Below are 22,427 nucleotides of genomic sequence, written 5' to 3'. Positions count from 1 at the left end.
TCTGCTAGCTGCAGCTTGATGAAGTTTAGACCTCAGTAGAAAAGAGGATGCTTTGACGTTTGCTGTCCGGAGTTGGAATAGTGTCTAGTTGAAGAAAGTACAACAGAACTTGCACCTAGAAGACAAAAATGGAGAGAAAGAATCAGACAGGTAATTGAACAAACTGCTTCCCTAAATGTATTCTGTTCATAGACAGGGTGAGAAGGTGTACCTTTTTGCCATACAGGGCAAGGTAATGAAATAAGTTATAGCTCACCTGTGACATAACTTCCAGACTCCAGCTATCAGCCATGCTAATAGGTTGTGTAGGATTGGCTGGGATCTTACTGTCCTTTTCTGATGGCCGGAGCAATGTGGGACCGAATACTGTGGCCAGGTTATGCAGGGACATCTTGTTCTGACTTTCCTTTTCTGCAACTCTGAAACGGGACATAGAAGTAGCAAACATGTGAAGGAACCCTAAGGATTATATTACCGTATTTGCTCGAAATGCTCTGAAAAATACCCCTCGTCTTATAATCAGGGTCGTCTTATAATCAGACCTCAAATAGGTCTGATTATGAGACTAAGATCCAGATCCCCCGCAGCGATGCAGGGGACCTGGATCCTCCTGTGTTATGCCCCCCCATCGCATAGAGCTCTACACGCTTCCCGGACTAAGCACTGGGGACTCAGAAGCACCGGTAAGTTGGGGGGGGCATAACACACCTTACACCCCCCCCTTACACCTTACCGGTGCTTCTGAGTCCCCGGTGCTTAGTCCGGGCAGCGTGTAGAGCTCTACGCGATTCGCGTGGAGCTCTACATGCTGCCTGGACTAAGCACCGGGGGCTCAGATGCAGGGGACCTGGATCCTCCTGTGTTATGCGCCCCCCCCCCAACTCAGAAGCACCGGTAAGTTTGGAGGAGGGAGGTGTAAGGCATTTCTGGAGGCAGAGTGCCCTGTGAAATGCCTTTTAACCCCTTTAATGCCACTCTGCCTCCTGAAATGCCTTTTACCTCCCTATATGCCACTCTGCCCCATAATATGCCTTTTAACCCCCTAAATGCCAGAGTGGCATATAGGGGTATAAGGCATTTCTGGAGGCAGTGGCACATAGGGGGTCAAAAGGCATATCATGGGGCACAGTGGCATATAGAGGGTTAAAAGGCATATCATGGGGCACAGTGGCATTTAGAGGGTTAAAAGGCATATCATGGGGCACAGTGGCATATATGGGGTATAAGGCATTTCTGGGGCAGAGTGGCAAGCCTGGGGGCAGATGTGCATAACTGGGGGGGCAGGTTGAAGGAAAAAAAAAAGGAAATAAAACAAAATATTTTTCTCAATCATAGCTTTTATTAACAAACAATTGTTCACATAGTTTACATGAACTAACATTTACTGGTAAAACTTTTCCTATAGGGTCGTCTTATATTCAGTGCAGAAATATTTCTGGAAGTGTCACTAATTAAAAGCTGTGTGTGGGACCGTACATGAAAAAAAATATATGGAGAGAGATGGAAGCTGCACTGGGATATATATGATCACTGGAAGTAGAATTAATCGGTGTGTGTTGGGGCGGTCAAGATGGGGGTTGGAATGAGAAATTACACTGGCAGTGGCCACATGAGCCAACACAACAGATGGTGGATGGTTATTTTTAGCAGTTACGAAGACATTTGGTGAATGTATCAAGATATGGATCAGCAGTACCTCTTGAGATGGTCAAGCAGAAAAAGGAAGGTGAGCAGATTGGGCTCCGGCAGAGACAACAGCAAGTTCAACATACAGCTCTCCTTAGCTACAGGGTCAGACAATGCTGATGAAAAAAGGAATAGTTTTATGTCATTGTATCAACTGGGAGTATATAAGGAGGTACAGAATATGGATGTTAAAGCCACTAAAACAACTGCAATGGGAATTATTTATTGGAATTTCTCCAACTCACCAATTCCCTCTGCAAAATTGGGGTAAAGTTCATCTGTGAAGAGAGGAGCAGGAAGTTCACGAAAATATAACTTCAGGGTCCCAGCAATGGCATTCACATCCATGTCACTCATCATAACAGATACATCTTTGTTATCTGATGGGTCAAGGAAAGCATCAATCAGAAGAGACAAAATTACTGGGAAATAATTTCTGATATTTCCACACCACCTGTGCATGTTCTTGTTTTCCATTGTGCTCTATGTATTTCCAAGTACTCCCCTCTCTCCATCTCCAACCATTTTATTTTTCAATGTGCAAGTGTCTTATATGTCTCCCTGTACTCACTTGAATCAAAAGCATTCTTTAGGGCTTGAATATCAGTGGCCACTCCAGACACCCTATATATGCCAACCTCCTCCATCCCACGTCTCTCAATCTCCTCCACGCACTGGCGCACAATGTATGGAACTTTGGAACGTTCCCTCCTGTGGATTAAGTAGAAACCATTACTGAGCATGACAAATACTGATCCCCAACAGAATTTTCACATTCCCGTTGAACCACATGTGCATGCGTATTGCTATAATTCCGGTGTCTTGATGTAGCCATGATGTTTCGGGGTATAAAATAAATGGTTCACTTACTTGGTAACAACGGAGATTTTAACCCCAAAGACTCCTGTCTGTTTCCGTGAAGGAAGGCGCTTGAGACTGAACTCGCGACTTATGAACTTCAGTGACAGCTTGACCTCAATCTGCAGAGAAAAGTATCAGGATCCTGGGAAATGAGGGGAGGGGCCTAAATATCAGGGGTGGGGCCCCAGGAGCAAATGAAGGATAAGCAGTGCAAGCAACGTGACACAAAATACACGCTACATAAGGTTAGGGTAACAGATACAGGGGTGTTTAAAAAGTGCAAGGGCACAAAGCTCCAAGAGACGGCTGCCTGTGTTCATTTAAGTTCCACTACCATTACTTACCCCGTTCATAGAGACAACGGATCGCTGCCAGTCTTTCCCCAGGACTATTTGTGGATCAAGCTAGGGCGAGAGAAAGACACAGTAAGGTTGGCATATTAACTCTAAGTAGTTGTACGGTGACAGATCCTTAACCTTCTTTGAAATGTTTTGAATCGAAGATTAAAACCAAATTATCTATAATTTACACATCCACTCATCTAAACTGATCCTTACCTGTATTTGCCCTTTTGCCACCATCCGCTCAGTGCTTTCTCCGCCATCCTCTCTAATGGGCCGATTCTTATTGTAGCTCTTCTCGTAGCACAGAATGCGCAGGGTCTGAGACCCCTCCAGTTCTATCTCAAACTCCTGAAAAAAAACAGGTTAAAGTTACACACTGCAGATATCATTGGAGATTAAACAAGCAGAAGATAATAGGTTCTGAAAATCCCTCTTCAATTGGGACACAAGGGCTGTAAGTGGGTTGGAAGGCTCATCTTTCACAGTATTTTAGATTGGATCAAGACCCAAAAACAAATGCAACAAGGACTGTGTGTTTCCAAGGTTATATCCTTAAGTGGATGAGTGATGCCATGCTTTTTGGGAACACTGAACCATGTCTATATGTAAATGTAGGATTTTACACAGCTTTTCATACATTTAAAGGGTTGGTAAACAAGAGTTGACTACAACGAACTGTTACATTAGGAAAAGAGGGTCCTGCTTACAACCTAGAGGAAATGGGGTGTAGAAAAGCAATGCAAAGAAAAGAGGGTGCCATAAGTGAATGTTGGAGATCAGCGGCAGATAAGTTCTAGCCTTATAGGTTGTACTCTTTGAAAAGGTGGGTTTTGAGGTTTTTGTTGAATATCGAGGCAGCTGAAAATGATTTCCTGACTAACAGAAGTCTTGTAATTCCTTCTTACCTCATTCCAACTGGGCTCAGTAGTGTTCCGATAAACACGGGTCTTCGCCTTGTTAACAAAATAACCAAAAGAATCCACCTCCAGTGTGCAGAACAGGTCTGGTAAAGTGAAGGAATTGTGAGAAAGTGGGGCATCTTGGGTTACGTGTGTTATATGTAAAGTAAACTTGCTTAGTTATGTTGTTTTTTTGGGGTTTTTTTTTTTACATATGTCGTGTGCCCTCTATATTTCTGTACCAATATACAGGCAGTATGCGGGATGTGGATATTACACTCTTAAACATACTTACTTGAGCTTTGCTGGAATCCAGTAGCTGAGTGAACAATGACATTTAAGAATCCATATAGTCCAGAAGACTCATCATCTAAAAGGACAGGAAACACTGCAAATATTATACCTGGAGTCTATGTATTTTACAACTGATAGCTAATCAAAGTAACTATGCAATGTAGTAAATAAAAAAAAGTAAATGAAAAACTTCAAACAGGTGGGATATGAACTGTTTCACATCAATTACTGAAACTACCTCTAAAGTAACTATACTCTAAATTGGCATGGGAGGCTAACCCAAGTCTTCCCTATCCTGACATTCTTACCATCTTTGCTTATGGTAAGGGGAACTCTATGGACTGTCTGCAGCTTCACACAGGAGTTTGTTAGCATCTGAATTTCCAGGGATGTAAGAGAGAAACTTTTGAAACCTGGAAAACAGGGCAAACATAGGATACATAGGATCAGCTACCACCATATTGGTGTGTGCACAGTTGCACACGTATACCTAGATGGCACATACTTACATTTCTTCTGCTGCTCCCGTACATGCTCTCCCCACTCAGCTCGCTCATAATCCGACCACGTGAGAAAAGTGTATCCCTGGAAGAAGATTTTTTTTTTTTTTTAAATAATGTTGGAAATTTTAAAGATAAAAGCATGAGCAAATAAAGTGATGTAAGGGAGTGACAGCAGCCAGCGGAGAGGCCATATTGAGTGTGAGTGGAGGTGGTCACCTTTCCATTGCGGTTCTGAACTCTGAAGGCCATGCTGGGGGACAGGAGAAGGAGGACAGATTCCTGTTCTGACAGCTTTTTGCGCAGACGTTCCAGACCCTTTCCTCCCTTGTTAGCTTTCTGTAAAAGAACAGGGTTCACTACACAATTTGCGCAGATATGGAAGCAGGCGTATACAGATAAACATTAACAAGCATACGCATCCCAGTATGTATGACATTAATATGTATCAGACTACCAGCAACACTAGATTTCCACATGTGGTAGTTTTCCTGTCAATTCCACCAGAATCAGAGTGATTATTCTGGCCATAAGGAATGCAAGGTAAAACTCCAAGGCGGTGCTTTGTGAAACATAATTTTGTGTGTTTTTTTTTTTTATTATGGACATAGTGAAATTCTTGTGATGGCTTTTGATCATATATTACAGACTTGCAACGCACAAAAGGTGTACCTTCTCCCTGTGTATATCACTCTTCAGTTGGGATATCTTCACTTTGATGGCTTCTAGCTCTTCATCTGGGATAAGGGGAATATTGGGAGCAGTCTCTGTTTCATCCAATGGCTGGAAGCTCAGGTCAGCAAGAGGGATGTACCACTTGCAATCGTACTGCTGGCTTTTCCTGGGGGGGGGGATGGGGGGACAGATGATAAATTATATCATCTAATCATCTCTTACAGAGAAATAAGACCAGGGTAAACCCATTAAAATCAAGTCTAGTTCAGTGACTTCTTACCCTCCTATCTGTTTTTTCAGTTTGGCGCACAGCAGTAGATCTGTGAAAAGGAAGACATGACGCAACTTTCTTGTACCTTCTACAAGTTCTACCATGAAACTGTCCTTCAAGAGCTGCCGGTGCTGTGAAGAAAGCAAGGTAGGCGTGCTGATGATCTGCAACACTTAGCATTACTAAACAAAACGCTACTTAACTATACACTCCCAACACGTGCATTAATTGAGCACTGGCAAGCCAATTTTCAATACAGTTGGTGTTGGCTATATGTGATTATGGTGCAAAGTTTGAAAGAGAGTTCTTGTCAACATAGCAACCAATGGTCTAACCAACAAAATCATTCGGCTGGAAGCTATGGTGACAAGACCACTTCCACAACTTTGCAACAAAATCACTTGATATCACTCATTCTGGTTTCTATGGAGAAAACATGGTAAAAAGAGGATGTCTAGCTACACAGCGGGTCACCAACAGGTGCCCTTAGTATAACAGGCTGAGGCCAACATTAAATCTGCCAAGGCAGATATAGCACGATTAAGTCCACTAACGGTTTAAAGGCATGATCATCCAGTTGGCCATGCTACTAAAGTTACTACTTCATATAACATTACAGCACCAGTTATTACTATATTGTAAACAGGTTCTTGTATTTAGTGAGTCACATGCTATATACTTGAAAACATTATTATCTTTAAAGATAAGTGTTTATATAGCGAGGAATACGACTCAATATGTGTTTGTGACAGAATGAGCTGTCATACAAGGCTCCAAGGTAGTCAGAGATGGCTCCAGCCTGGCTGCCAAACAGGCAGGAACTCCATTGTTAATTAATCCCATCAATAGGATTGCTGACTGGGGATTAAAGGTTGGGTTGAATACATGTATCTGTTAATTTATGTTAATGAAGTTCTGTGGCTATATGAGTCTGTTTTACTACAATAAACTGTTCATTCCTGCTGTACTCAATTCAAGGTAGTTGTGTGTCTACTTATTGGGTACACATACCAGGGTTCCAAGGTGCGCATGCTAGCTGGTGCTGGAAGTGATTCCGGGGACAAAAGTTGGATACATGTGGGTGATCTCTGGAAGTTACTACAGCTCTCTTGGTGAACCCGTTACAGTGTTGCTAACATACGCTACGGGTATCATGCTAAAACTCTGCAAAGCCTGCATGTTTATTGCCTCAAAAATACACATAATTTACTATTGTGTATATCTTGCAGTGGAGTAGAATGGGTAAACACGATATAAGCCGCCATGCATTGCATAACAATTTGAAACAAGCTTAGAATCTAGAATTCCTTTCTGTAAAAAAAAAAAATAAATATGTAAACTGCACATGTGTGTGTGTGTATGCAAACTTAAGTTTACATACATCATGGTAACTCAAATCAATGTTCCAGTATTTCACATGGCTTCTCAGTGATTTGCAAGGCATCACCATCCCTCACCTCTCCTTTCCGGACGGTCATTGACTGCCGGCGGGGAGTGATTTCCTCATTGATGCTGGAGAGGAAGTTCTGGGAAATTCTGAGAGCATCTTGAAGTAAAGGATAGTCGGGGTGCCCAGCCGGTGTATGCTTCAACAGATCCTGTTTATACCAGAACATGTTAGACTTATACTGGCAGGACATGTGTTGCAGGCATTAGAATAGCAGGAACATACACTACTCACATGAAGAACCAATGTACTGCGTGTAACACGATCCACAGGCTTGTATAGCAGAGCTATGGACAGAAGAAAGATTGTGTACATTACTGTACCGAACGTTTCATTGCTGCCAAACCCTTGAGAGCAAACCACCTAATACTGACCTTCTAGAGAGGTTTTAGCTGTTACTTCCTTGGACTCCCTTGTATTTCTGGCTTTTAGATTCTGAAACATACACACCTTAAATGTTAATTGTATTGAAATATACTGTGAAATATTGGAACTAATGTGCATTACAGGGAGAGTTCTTAACTGACTAGACGTGTTAATTATTATGTCATTTTGTATATAAAGGAGTGCCTCTTTCTACAGGAGCGAGGACAGCTGAGCTCTCACTGACTGGCGTCTCTCTGCTGGAATGCTCGATGTGCCTGGATTCTATAGGACCCATATTGTAAAGGTGGAATTAACTCCCACTGGGCCTGAAAAGGTTAACAGTCTATTTTTTGGTTTTGTTTTAATCACACACTAAAATCATCACTTTAAAGAAACCCTCAAGAAAAGGAGTGTATCTATGGCTAGGCGTGCCCTACGGGATATATAGTTCTGCAACAGCTACCCTACATCTCTGCGTATATTATTTGTGTGGCCAAATGAGGAAAGCACCAGGTGACTTTTAGCAACAAGCAGAAATTTTATTACAAAATACCGTATTTTCCTATGCAATCATTTCACTACACCTCATCAAGTGGCATGATTTTAAACATCTGCTAATCACACTCTGGAGCAAAGAGTAAAGATGTATAATAAGAGTCGTTTTTCTGGGCATTGTCACTGGAAGTTGAGTGAAAGATTTGCTGGGACTACCAAAATGATATAACGTCCTTCCGAGACTAAACATCTCTGCCTACGTTTCCACGTGTCTGTGCCTGAGCCTTCTTCTTGTTTATGCCTCTCATCAAGCACGCCTGTATATATTATTACAAGTACTTCTCTTTGTGTAATTCTCACTAGGGTGACATCAAAGGTTTTTTCACCTCTGAAATTTCAGCAAACTGAGCATTGGCCTGGCAGCATTTCTCTGCCGTTTCCATGGCGACCTCGTAGTTGTCAACAAAAGCTCGATATACACCCAGCTGACTAGCCTGAGAGAGAAAATACAAGAGGAATGGTTAAGGGGCAGCATCAAAATGCATAGGTGGGGAATGCAAGAAAAAAAAAGGAAAGTATATAGCATGTGAAAGATTTAACACATTACTAACCATGGAAGATTGAGACCTATGACATTCAATCCTCAACAGGCCATTTACCTACCACAGCTTCTGTCGTGCTCAGCAGGTAATCTGACTGGGTCAGCATATTGGGAGTCAAAGTACACAGCTGGTAGAATACCAAACACCACCTACCCCTGACGGAAATCTACTCTGCAATCGTCAGGGAACCAGGATAGAGATGAGACAACACAATGCTCGGCTTCTAGACCTTTAGAAGCACATATCTAGAATAGTATTTTGGGCATCATGTTTATAGATAACAGAACAGATGGCACTGGCAAATAAGCAGATGGGGTAACACTCACAAGCTTCTGGAACAGGTCCCCCACACACTGCTGATGGCTCCATTTCTGTACACGTGGAAACAGTGCATCATAGAAATCTTTGTGAATTTCATATAACTCCGGGACCTTGAAGAAGATGGTTTCAATCTGCTGCACAGTCAGTACTGGTTGCGAAGTGGTTGCTGCAGCTTTTAGAGGCTTCATGGGCTGCAAAAGTAAAGAAAAAAATTAAATAAAAAGAGTATGCACCCCTATTGATATCAACAAAAATATCAGCTCACATAGTCTTAACCTGCCTTACCAGTAGCAAGGCTTCCAGGTGGCTCAGGTAGGTTTCTTCACTGGCCAGGATTGCAGACAGCACCCATTTCCTCATCTCCAGCCCCTTCTCCAGGTCCAGTTCACTCTACAAAGACAGATCAGGTGAAACCAAAAGACACCTTCAATTAAAACATTTTTCCAGAATTACATCTTGATACAATAGCGAAATGCTTTACACACAGCAAGCGTAAACTTAACATTTGAATGGAACACTCACTGGACAGAACATTTCTAGTTGAAAAAAAATAACTGGAGGGGACATTATTATAAACTTACATTTATTATCAGTATTTGTTATATTTTTTTAAAACTATCTTTAAATAAAACTAATGTCATAATTATCTCCCAGTCCATAGCCTGTCTCTATCCATATGTTTCTCCAAATTCAGCACTTTACACACTGATCTTGAGATTAGTCACTGTGTTGGTTCACAGTGTAAATTGTGTGGTCTGGAGTCTTGGACACCTAACCTATGACTCATGTTTTGTCTGACAGTACATTCCCCATCTACGTTTTTTTTTACCCCTTCAATCCACCCCAAAGTCAGAAAAGTATAATCCAACCTTTACATGTCCACTATGGTGGTTTATTCAGAATAAGTTGAAAATCATCTCTTCTTGTAGGAGAAGACTGATTGGTCCTTGTATTACCGTTTCTTACAAATTCCACTAATCCGCTTTTAGGCTAGGTTGGTTAAGGTGACATAATATAGCACTAGCATGCTCAAACAAGTTAATCTCCCAAAGACAGTCTTCACCGAATATGGCTGATGGTTGATGAATAGTGACCATTCCCATTGTGAAATCCAGACTTTCCAGAGTTCATCTCTAAATAGACCAACTCTCGTTGTACTCACTGATTTGCTGGACTCCAAAGACCCAGAGGAAATTGTTTCTCTGCTTCCACGGCTCTTGGCACTGAGCTGAGGGGAGGACGAAGGGGAGTCATCAATATAGGGCATCAGGTCGTGCTGAGCCCGCTGCTCATCAGTACCACCGGGGGGTGTCCGGCAGAGGGAAGCATCTATGAGTAAACAAGACTCAGTATAAAACCACTCTTGCATAAATGAAACTTCTTACAGTAAACAAAGGCTCACCTAAATGTGAGTAATCAAATAAAGCAATAAGGGAGTATCTCCTGTAGACAGATCAAGCTAATGTAATAGCGAAAGAGGCATGTATCATAGTGGCAAATATCAGACCTTAACCATGCATTGACATCAGAGTGCCACTTTCAAACTGTGGTAAAACCTAAACTTCTTGATTGGTCTTATATTAAGGAATGAATACGATATATTCACGGGTTTTATCCCATATCACCGACATTCAATTTATATTATATATAGCCTCAACTGTGACCTCACCTTCACAACATACTTTTCCACTGCGTATCGTTAATACTTTCTATGTCTCAGGGGCAAAATTAACACATTTACAAAGTGGTGTGTGCAGGTTAATTTAACCCATTTTGAACACTAGATCCTTAAATGCAGATATACAGCAACTGTGCGAGTAAACCCCCTTGTACTCACAGGCCTCACTGCAGCTGATCATGGGAATTGTACTTAAGTCAGGGAATGAGGTTACCATGTGGTAGTAAATTCAGTTAAGCAACCCACTCTTATTAATGTAACAACGCCTTTCCTCTAAAGCATATATGGAGCATATGTGGAGCCACCCTCCATAGGTAACCAAGACTATGCATTGCAAGTCATGACTGAAGGTGATTTGAGTTATACCGATCTCCTAAGGGACATCAAGATAAAACTTGGCCAATCCAGATTAAAAAGTATATGACATTCCTGTCTTTTTTCCCTCTACAGTATAACAGGGCTGTTTTTCCTGTCTGACAGGCAAAAATCACAACTGCAAAGATTTAATCGTAGACTGAGAATCATGGAATCCATGAGAGTGGAATGTCATGATGTAATTCACAGGATGAGAGATAGAGATTGCTAAAATGAGGAAATACCTATAGTGACAACTCATGTACAGCAGAGGCAATAAAACAAACAAGAAGGCAGATGAGCCAGGACAAGTCCCGTGATGATTTTCCATACTGTGCAGACAGGAAGCTCAGGGAGTAGGCCATGAAACTGCACATATCATGGAAACAATAAAGTTGAAGTCAAAACTAGTACATTAAAACCAACACCCAGGCTTGGGGAAAAGCAACTCTGGCCTTATTCTAAAGGCCTCCTAGCAGTTCAGGTATCTTCTCATAGTTTGTGGCCAGTTGGGAAGCAAGGCACTACCCAACACTATGGATAAACGTGAACATACACATTAGCCATCATGTAAAGCCACTACATTCAACACATATATGCACAGAGGACAAACAAATATGTACAGGCAATGTGAACAAACATAATGTACACTATATAAACCAAAAGCATGTGGACACCGCTCCTAATTAATGAGGTGGTTCAGCCATATCCATTTTTGACAGGTGTATAAAATCAAGCACATAGGCAGCCACCTCCATAGACAAACACTGACAGTAGAATGTGCCGTACTGAAGAGCTCAGTGACTTTAAACGTGGCACTGTAAATGCTATTATTGTTAAGTGGAAGTGTCTAGGAGTATTACCAGCTCAGCCATAAAGCCAAAGACCACACACACTAACAAAGCAGGGTTGTTGAGCGCTCAAAAATCATTGCCCATTCTCTGTAACACCACTTACTACAGAGTTCCAAACTGCCTCTCGAAGCAACATCAGCGCAAGCACTGCACATCTTTGCGGCACAGGTTTGGGGAAAGCTTTATTCTGTTCCAGCATGACTGTGCCTCAGCGCACAAAGCAAGGTCAATAAAGACATGGTTTGATGAGACTGTTGTAGAAGAACTCTAGTGGCCGGCACAGAGGCCTCACCTTACCCCATTAAACACCTTTGGGATGCTGATTGCTAACCAGGCTCTCTTATCTAACATCAATACCTGACTTAAACAAATGCTCTTTTGGCTGAATGGGGTGTGGTGTGCTTGGGAAGACCCCATATTAATATCCATGATTTGATGGTCAGGAGCCATCATACTTTTGGTAATATAGGGTATATGAGTGCCATGCAGCAACTGACACATGACATCCAGCTATTTTTTTATTTTTTTTGGGGGGGGGGGGGGATGAGGGCAGAGTATATTAACAATATACAATGTGTTTATAGAATTCCATTTATAAACATAACACACTACTTCTGTATACCTTATGAGTTACATGGTAAAAACGGTCACATAAGTCTTACCCTCTAGCCATATCCATTTTTCCGTACATTTAAAACATTGGGATGTGTGAAAATCTCACATTCTGTATCAGCTCAAACACCATGTACAAGCTCTGATTAATAAACACATCCAGTGCTGGATTTAACACAATTAATGGAGTGTTAGATGAACCGTAAAAAAAGAAACCAAGTGGCAACTCCTACAACAACTGGGTGGACCTCATCACTCATGTTTTCCAGAACACATGGAATACTCACATACTGCTGACCAGTACAGGTTAAGTGTTGCCCTGCAGCGTGCAAGATGTATATATAATGAGTAATTGGTTATTTTCCATATATTCCACATATTACCTACTCTGGTAAGTAATATGTAAACATTATGTATGTTCTGGAGAACATGGCTGGTGTAGTGACTCCACCAACAAGTCTTTCTAGAAACCCAGTGTCAACTATTACAATGTCCATGCAAAGAGCCCAGATAAGCAATGCTAACTACTGCACTATGTACTTAACTAAAGGCAAAGTATGCTCGGCAACACCCATTACCTACATTAATGCCCAAACCACAATGTAAATATATTAATGTATTGGTATCCTACTGCTGGCAATAAAATTAAGTTCCTCTGACAGCGAGGCTCTGGCTTTCTGCTAGTCATTATTAAGCTGATGAACTGGGACTTGCATAGCAAGCAGAGCTGCTTCAGCTTTGGAGCAGGTGGCGTGTGTGATTGTATCACTCGGCAATGCACTGCTGGCACTCGGGGGATTACATAGTGTCAGTAACCAAGTGGCATGCATCTGTGGGCAGTGTTAACAGGTGTAACGCACGTGTGGCTAATTAAAGCTCGTGCCTTGGATACACTACACCTGCCACATCACCAGCTGCAAGCCAAGACACATCCATTCTCCAGTACTGAGCTCAGTTCCTACGTGCAAGATGTACAGACTTTTCTCTCCGCGTTCAGTCGCAGAGCAGGTTTACGAGCCAAGTTTTGCAATACAGACTTCTCAGAATATTTACTCTCGCACCTCACTGAAAACACAGATCACATCTGCAATGTGTTCATAATGACTACTCCTACTATAATGTCATAATTTTACATCCACAGGTAACCCCCTCAGATATATTCACACACTGGTTCTCCATAGTTACACTTTGTGTTATATCAGCCACCTGTGTCCTACCGAGTCTACCGCTGTCATGTCTGCATTTCTTGTAGATCATGGTTGGTAAAGTCTAGGGATGGTCAGATGAAGTATGTTCAACTCTCTGCCAAAATGTTTTGCGCTGGCACACACCAGACAATTACAAACACTGCCTGCCAACTACCATAATCAGTGGGTTTTCCCAAATGTCCTTTCACTGTGACTATTTATCAGGCATTAAAATCTCAAATAGCCCCAACCATACAGACACGTTGGTTCAACATACATGTTAAGCAACGTAAAGCAATGGCATTTAAAGTGTGCCAATAGTGTTGCTCAAAGCGTATGCCTGGTAATTACATTAACACACCTAATCGTATACCTTTGCCTTACAGACTTTCATATTCAGATTCCCCCTTGTCAAGACACAATAGATCATCTCTGTGAGGCTTTCACACAGACTCAAATGTCCTCTCTGATACAGTTACATGCTCAGATAACCATATGTACTATATATGCCCTGATACAGCACATCGGAGATCACATTCTGCAACAATCCCACTCACGAAAGGTTACGGAAGCATTCTGTAGAAAGTATTCTTGTTTCTAGTTATATTACTTATATTAGTATGTTTTATTACGATCCTCAGCTAGACATATGGACTCCCGTTTCAATTCAATGAAGCTGAATAGGTGCCTTTGGTTAGTCCTCTACCGGCTGCAATGGGGGCATTCTAAGTAATTCTACAAACCTGGGCCTGTTAGCTTTTTGTTATAATGAACCTTTTGTGTCGGGGATTTGGAGCTCCGTCTTTGACTGGTTTGCATACTACTCAAACTATACATTCCAGATGGGTGAGCAACACATTTCAGAATACTGCAATGGACACTGACCAGTAAATATGTTAAATAGTCCAGTAATTGCAGACAAAAAAAAAAACCCAAAAGAACCAAAACAGTGAAACAGATTACAGGAATAAATAAACCTCCTTTAGTGTGTCTACTTAAAGACAGAACTGCTCAAGTAAGCTCTCAGAAGATTGAAGTGAATTTGCATTCTAATTTCATTTATGCAAGTAATGTGTCACATATGCAAGCAAAATTTAGTTTTTAATCGTTCTTTCAAGAAAACGTATAGCTTTGCTATTTTACATCTTGAGTACACTCACGTGTCTTATCAACTCTTGGTAAATAAACCATGGTTACCTAAAGTCAGGTAAATAAATAAAAAAGCTCTGATCCGTCTGAACTGAGAAAATGTTTTCATGGTCACATGTCCTTACTTAGAAAACTCTCCGTTAATGCCTTGTATAAGATCACATCCCTAAAGAACACAGCCACAGGCATTGATATCTTAAAATACATTTAAGAATTTGTATTTCAATTAGAAGATTGCAGTGGGGGTCTGAAGGCAAAGATTTGTGCATTAGCAACACATTAATACAAAGAAGCCTTAACTGGCTTGCCCATTAGAAGAGCTGGAGGGGCTTTAAGTCTGATAGGGTTGAGTAGACACAAAGGGATTAGGCTGTAAATCTTGCAGTGGAGAAGAACATCACATGACCTCCTCCATTGTGCCCATTATCACTGCGCTCCTTCCAAGGTCATGTGACCACTCACTCTATTACCCATATCACATAGTCTTCTCACATTATTCAGCCCATATCAAACTAATAATATTTTGCCATTAGGAACATGTCTTTCTTCCAGAGGCCTTACATAGTGATCCCAGCTCCCAGTTGTAATGTACGTACAGCTGAAAGGTGATGCAATGTTGCCTTTGCAGGGATGTGGATGTTACTAGGAGGAAAAGGCATTTAGTGTTGACCTGCTACATACACGTCTACACAAACTTATTTTCTGGGTCATAATATCGACAGTAACGACAAACACTTAAAAGGTCTACACTGCATTAAATTATCAGACACTACGTTTTGTGTTATATTCTTCACAGGCGCGTTAACGTTCCACCTCATTATGGTGTGCAATTACTGTGAGATAATAAATTTATTTACTGCAAAAGCATGCCAAAATGGTTTGGTTTGGCTACTTCTAGAACACACACTCTGAAATTGTATAATTGCCTGATAATGAGAGGCATACTGTTAGATGTGGAAAGACAGGGAGACGACACCTAGCTTTCTTGTTCTGGCTGCTGGGAGACTAGCAGGTGCCACATGGCTATTGTTCACTGCTAACATTACTGGCCATTCTGTAGAAGAAGGACAGATGGCCTGTACAACATGCTGCTGATTAGCAGTCTCCCTCCTCCTTTCCCCCCTCAACCATTTTCTGGATATGTCCTGGTGGTGCCCTCTCAGGAACAAGACAAACCGTAGAAGGGGGAAGGGCGAGTTGAAGAATAAAGCTTACAACACAGTTTGAACTGCCGCCTTTAGCATACAGCAGTAGGGCAATAACAAATGATTTGACTACCTTGATTATTTATGACTATTGACATAAATGTCCAGTTCTGGTTGGCTGCACACATGATGCAACTATAAAGAGCTCTCTGTGATATTAGTGGAAGAACTAATAATTTACATGGAATAATAGAAGAAGAGGTTTTGGAGCAAATATCCTGTTGAGTATCAGGAGAATTTGGTAAAGATGATACCTTTATTCGTCTGAACTGAACTGCTTAAGACTTTGAGAGACGTATTAGAAGAAACTTAGACTGATGTTATGAAAGGCACAGAAAAGAAAAGAAGGGTGAGCTGATAAGGTGAATTCAATTAGAAAATAGAGATAGCCAGGTCCCAAGGTCAGAAGCCGTAAAACTTAAAATGTCTACCTCTTGTATGTAACATGTTTCTGTGTCAGCTTGTTTGCCAACCCCATTAACATTTATGGCTTTATAAATAAGTCATGGGAATTTTATATTGAACTCTTATATGTAATTCTGCATACATGCTTTATACCGGGAGGTTGCATAGGTGAAAATACATGGTTATTTATGTCAGCAACATCTTATGTAGTAGCAGAAGGAGATTATAACCATAGATGCTATATTTCCTAGGGCCCTACCAAGCCAGGAATGATCTCCAAGTTTCGACCAAGCTTGTACCTGTTCAGTACAAGTCAGCACCTACAATGATAAACATAATGCAACCAAGTACCCACCACAGAGGAATAAATGTTCACAACTATCCTGAATAAAAGACAAGAATACATTTAATGTTTTCTAAAGGGAAAAAGTGGCCAGAAGGTTTATATCTGCTGTTAAATTATACATTTGTATCTTTACTAGCTATGTTCCAGGTATTGTTACATCGAGGTTAAAGCTCTTCTAAAAGTGACAAGAGGCGTTAGACATGGCTGTCATATGGAGTAACAGGAAAAGTTGCTTCATTCAGAAAAATATGATCAGTTATTGGGTAGAATAATGGGTGGATTGATAGGAAGCCCTTGTATAGTCTACGAGGAGTTCTAGAGACTTCATATAGAATCTAGGAGATGGTGAAGTTGATAAGGAAACAAGGGCCCTAAATGTTATACTGAACAAAATAATTAATATGTAGCTGTTACAGTGCTAAATAGGAAGATATAGGAAGCATGGTATAGCATTATAGGAACAATTAGAACATATTGTAACACTGAGTCACAGATGTTGAAGGGGATTTTTTTTTATTTTTTTAGAAGGAATAATATGGATCTGTATACAAAATCAGAGATATGAGAGATTTTAGTGAACTGTTCTATGGATCAATCTGAGCAAGTGAATGGAACAAGTACAAGGAGTAAGAGGGATTTCAACTTTACCAGAGCTTCTATAAGTGGTGACTGGAGGAAGTATGAGACAGTAATGTAAGGGAATTTTATAATTCAAAGCAGAATTATTATTAAAAACACATCAATATTCCTGTATCAACAAGAAACATTTTATTCCTCTAGCACCAGCCTACCGACGTCACTCAGGAGCCACATGCATACACAGGTATCGCAAGAGCTTCCTAAGCTCTGTGATGCCCATTATGCCATCACTATGGTGGTCTCCAGGACAGACGGGTCTGAAGCCTGTTAAGTAGGTGGGTGTAGCAGCCCTGTACAGTGCTCTTTTTATAGCATCCAACAATCAGCACCTGAATCTTAGAGACATACAGCGTGAGAAGGAACAGTCATTATATACAATACAGGGCAATAGGAAGTAATACACAGGGTCAATCACAGTTCAGACTGGAGAGTGAACGGTCTACAGGAAAAGCTATTAGTAAAGTCCTTCAGCTGATTGAAAATGAATAGAAAGTGTCACTGCTGACATGAAATGTAATAAATATATGAAAACTAACAAGAGAGGCATTCTTGTGTGTGTGTGTGTGTGTGTGGGGGGGGGGGGTAACAGAGAGAACGAGAGAGGAAAGAAACACACTCATTGAGTCTTCTTTAACCCCAGCACAGAACCCAAGGGAGCTCGGGGCCTACACAGCGTTTTCCTGCTTCTCAGGCAACGGCTTGCAGATATATCAAAATAGGTACAAGTTAATTACTTTGGAGCAGAAAGGAAGGGCAGCAAGCACGTGTGATCATAACACTAGATATATCATGTGCTTTGCAATCTAACCAAAGGTCGTTATACTTCATTTTATGGTCTGTAAACAAACCATTAGCAAAAATGTCAACATTTTGGGCTCCGATGAGGAGCCTCTCTTAACACATAATATACACACACACACACACATTTATATACCTCAATATCTCAATAAGGTGAAGGGGCATAACTTCTTAAGCACCAAAGCCAAACTGAAAAGTACATAGGGTGACCACATCGACCATTCCGTACACGATACAACATGCACACAATACGAAGCTGCACATGTAAAGTGCTGCCCTGCGATATATAAATGTATAACATAGCATTGATTTCCTTGCGTGAGTTTATACACTCCGAATCACTCATAAGCAAGCTTGCCTTCTAAGGATGCAGTGAGAAAGGAGAGTTTAAGACTTGACTCTGCTAAGAACATATCTGCATTATACAAGCACCTGGCTCGAGACCACACTGAAGTTTATTCACCAAAGAGAGAAAGGAAAGATGTGTTTCAGTTGCTTGACTTCACTATGCACCATGAAGAGCCAATCCCAGCAAACTTCTGAAGCTGAAATGGCTTGACTGGCCCTGCATAATGTATATATAGAATTCACCAGTCTCCTTTGAGTTATACATTATGCAAGGCTAGCCATGAATAGCCCTTCATAAGGAATAGCGAAGCGAGAGCTAAGACCACAACCCCCCTGAAAACTCTCCTTTTAGGGAATAATCCCTTAGCCTAATGTATCCATTTGCAGGTCTTAAAGAATGGTGCAGGACTCTAGGGCTGCACACATTTTTGGTTCTCCCAGCTTAGATATCTCCCGTTTGTGGTCCAGGAGGGCTGGAGCTGTGCACCTCTGGTTTAAGATCTGTGTTATTGAAAGGGCCCACTGTACCCGCACTGCTGGGGGTACTTTATCACTGGAGAAACTCTCTGTGTCGAGTAGCTTTTCTTAGCATCCCACCAACCAAGGATCTCTTGAACATTTCCGCAGAGCTCGTTGTTTCTTCAAAACAGACAGAATTATTTTTAAATTAAATGTTCTAAGCCCAGTCAAATGTACACCAAGGGGAATATGCCCCACCAGTTCTGAGAATATTGATGTATCTAGTAGTACAGTAACATCAATAAACAGTCACATTCTATAGTAAATCAAAACAGGGCCTATGTTCTGAAATAATATATAAAATGCTGTTCATGGACAGGTCCGACGTGCCATCACGCAGATGGTTGGGTAAATATTCTTCCCAAGAACACGTTCTTTTCTGCACACTGGAAAAGGGACTCCAAAACACATATGTGGGCAGCTATGGCTCTTTGCCCACCATAGGATTTACTGAATTATTTTGCAGCAATCTGAGGTGGTGTTGCTGCCCTTTTCTACAGAATAAGTAAATATGCCCCATAATGCCTAGTTCTACCAGTATTCCATAAGCCTAACCACAAGCTGTACACAGTGCTTGCATTAAGCATTTTGACTTCTGGCATTATGGAAATTAGTGAATTAGTGAAAAATTAGTGGGGGGAAAAATGTCGTGTAACCCCGCCCCCGCGGAACCTTACCTGCATCTCCATGGAAACTCCCATCCCGTCCAGCAGGTTCTGCGCAGCTAGGCCAGATCTGTCCGCTCCTCCGTACTCCGACTATGGCAGCCTCAGAGATCCTGAGCTGACACTGCCTTGCAGGTGCTTGTGGTGTGGGTGGGCTGGCGCTGCCAGGGGAAGGTGGGGAGCGGCCCCACAGCCCCCGTGGGGACACTCTGCCGGAGGGGCCCGAGGAAAGCTCCTCCTCGCTGGAGGTCAGATTCTCATTGGAGCTGCAGTCGGGGGTGTAGCCACCCCCCAGGTCCTCAAAGCTCTGGGGCGAGAAGGAGCGGCGGGGCCAAGCCTCTCCCCAGTGCCCACCTGGACCGGGCAATGCATTGTCCCGCAGGAAGCGTGGGTTTAGCTCGGCCTCCTCGTACTCGCCATCCCAGCCACAGCTGCTGTCCGAGGATCGGCCACGGCGGGGTTCCACGACCCGTGGGGCCCTGGGACTGGGACTGCCTTCAGGATGCGACGATGCTCTCCGCAGCTTATCCGAGCGCGCCTCTACCCCATCTCTCTCTGTCAAACTGAGCAGGCGGCGGGGGCCCCTGGGCACATCACCTGGAGATAAATCAGGGGCCCCAACAGGTGGCTCCCTCCGGCCAGGGAGCAGGGGTCTCTCCTCTGGGCTCTTATGCTCCTTGCCTGGGCCCCTAGCCCTCTCTTCCCCACCAGTGAGTCGTTCACCGCCTGGGGAAGGTCTCTCCTCGAAGCCCCAGCGTTGCCGGTCATATGCTCTCCGCTCCTTGGCCAGCAGGGTCTGCAGATAGATCATCCGAAATCGCTCCCGGTTGAGTTCGCGTTCTAGCCGGCGAACCGATGCCCGGCATCTCTCTAGCTCCTGCTCCATGTCCCTCACCGTGCGCAGCTCCATGCGGGGCGGCTCCGCGTCCGGGAACTGTGCCCGCCATGCTTCGGCAAACCCCGCGGGCTCCAGCATCCTGCTCCGCGGCCCCAGGACCGGCAGGGGTTAAACTACACAAATTCAGCATGGAGGTCCAAACATGGCCGCACCGCTGTCTGAGACCGGTCAGTCTATCTAATTGGAATCAGTGCCGAGTATACGCTGACATGCAGGGCGTGAAGGATGTGTGTGAGTGCCCGGTCCCGTGATCACAGGGTAGGGGCCCTCCGCTATACGCGTTCTCCGTATGTAGGGCGCTCGTTAACGCTGGCTTCAGCCATAGCTCATCTAGCAGAACGCTCGCAGCAGCTTCCGAATCGATTCGTTAAGCCGCTCCGGATCCATTACCCTCCCTGTCACCAAGCGATGTTCGGGCAGCTCCTCGGGTTTCCACGGTCCGTGTCTTTGTTTGAAGCGCTCTCACCTCTCTTCCAGATATCTTTTTCTCGGCGGCGTCTCCTGTGTTATCCTCGGCCTCTATTGTGTATCAGTCACTCTCTGCGTGCAGTGGGCGGATCCCGCATAGCTCCTCCCCTCACAGTCAGGGTGTTTTAGGTGTGAGCCCCGATGGATGACAGCTTTGACCCTTTGGCTGCCGCGTGGGTGTAGCTTTCCACTGCTGTGTTTTAGTTAAAGAGTGCTAAGGGCTCCCCCCTGGTTAACCTCTGCTACAGTGCATTTAGGATATTAATGATCCATGTGCTATGATGATGAATGGAGCAGCCCCCACCACCACAGCATACGTTATAGATAAGGTCATCTACAGGGTGGAAACGCCGTTTGCTAGGGGTCTATAGCCTTGATGATAAACAATGCAGCAAATTCCATTATATGCTCTGAAAGTGTGCACTTTACCGTATAATTATTGTGTTGCAGATTTGGGTGAATGATGGCGAAGCTACTGAATGACAGCAAACAACATAGAAACATGGAGGCTGGTGCAACCGTGTCCTATCCCAAGAGACCAAGGGCTGTAAGAGGGAAGCTGGGGAGGACATACCGAATATTCACCTATAAGCTTGTCCAGTAAAGTTCTGGGCTCCCTGCATCCATTGCATTTTTCTCTGAACCCCTAACAAATAGTTATTCTCCACCTTGAAGTAGTGAATAGGTTAATCATTTCAATGACAAGGAGGTCAGCTGTGGGCTGATTAGCCATCTGGCACTTAGTGGGTTAATATTTAGTATAGTTTTATTAAAAGGCGGATGCACGCGCCTATCAGTTTGTCTATATCCAGAACATCAGGAATGTCCGCTTGTGTCTGCTGTGTTATACATTGTGAGGATTGTATAATTGTAATATAATTAAAACATAGGTGGAAATGTAACTCAATATTGTAATAATTACTGTACGATTATATCTGGCGTTAATCCGGTTACTCTGTTCCCGGGGGGGGGGGGTTTAAATACCCATTCAAGGAACCTTATAAAGATTGAATAACTCCTGTTAACATTGACGCTCAGCAAACATAAATAATCTTCTAAGGCGGTTACCATTCATTACTACAACGTTACATGATTTCGTCAATCGCGGTGCTGACTGTAAGGATTTCGCTTCTTAGAAGGGATCTCTTGTGTAGCACTAATGATAAAAGTGCACGTTCATTGTCACTGATTTATCTGTTTGGTGCCATGCACGTGCTCGGTGTCAGTACACCCACCCATGTGCATATAAACAGCATTGTGAATGTCCTCTGAATGACATGCTGGCTGTGGGTGTCGCACATGCTCAGTACGTTGCAGTGGTTAGAGAGAAATAGATAATGTGGGTAGTGCGCATGCTCATGAGTGGCAACATGAGACATGATAGATGAAGGCTTCTTACATGTGCTTTGTACTCATGGCATGCTTTTATGCACATGTCCTATTAAGGGTAGCAGATGATCCGTTCTGGAAATTCGTTTTGTATTATCATGTGTGATATGTGTAGGGCTGGTCCTAAAGGGGTACAATCTGTGAAATTAAAC

The 22,427-nt window shown here is 42.8% G+C and overlaps 1 protein-coding gene across 1 annotated transcript; it reads right to left on the bottom strand.

Moving 5' to 3' along the window:
- Nucleotides 1–25: 25 nt before the first annotated feature.
- LOC149290300 (breakpoint cluster region protein-like) lies at nucleotides 26–20,496 on the bottom strand. The gene is made up of 23 exons (XM_089489537.1): nucleotides 19,533–20,496; nucleotides 9,924–10,090; nucleotides 9,047–9,151; nucleotides 8,767–8,952; nucleotides 8,225–8,332; nucleotides 7,352–7,412; nucleotides 7,212–7,264; nucleotides 6,988–7,128; nucleotides 5,540–5,661; nucleotides 5,257–5,425; nucleotides 4,804–4,923; nucleotides 4,594–4,669; nucleotides 4,393–4,497; nucleotides 4,086–4,160; nucleotides 3,797–3,894; nucleotides 3,105–3,239; nucleotides 2,892–2,951; nucleotides 2,557–2,666; nucleotides 2,258–2,397; nucleotides 1,932–2,066; nucleotides 1,697–1,802; nucleotides 257–419; nucleotides 26–115 (listed from the first exon to the last, which is right to left on the bottom strand). Exons 1-23 carry the CDS (start codon nucleotides 20,494–20,496, stop codon nucleotides 26–28), a joined length of 3,489 nt encoding a protein of 1,162 aa, XP_089345663.1.
- Nucleotides 20,497–22,427: the final 1,931 nt, after the last annotated feature.

This window comes from Sceloporus occidentalis, unplaced genomic scaffold, assembly GCF_023333645.1.
Source record: "Sceloporus occidentalis isolate IW3139 unplaced genomic scaffold, rSceOcc1.0.p SCAF_40, whole genome shotgun sequence".
NCBI classification, from domain to species: domain Eukaryota; kingdom Metazoa; phylum Chordata; class Lepidosauria; order Squamata; family Phrynosomatidae; genus Sceloporus; species Sceloporus occidentalis.
Note: the sequence above shows the minus strand (reverse complement) of the source record. Positions and strands in the feature narration are given on the sequence as shown.

Coding starts and splice junctions, on each gene's coding strand:
- LOC149290300 (XM_089489537.1), bottom strand. CDS start 20,496: ATGCTGGAGCCCGCGGGGTTTGCCGAAGCATGGCGGGCACAGTTCCCG. Junction 3,240..3,796: donor CTGAGCCCAGTTGGAATGAG/GTAAGAAGGAAT, acceptor GTTTTTTTTCAG/GAGTTTGAGATAGAACTGGA. Junction 1,803..1,931: donor CAATTTTGCAGAGGGAATTG/GTGAGTTGGAGA, acceptor TTTTTTCATCAG/CATTGTCTGACCCTGTAGCT.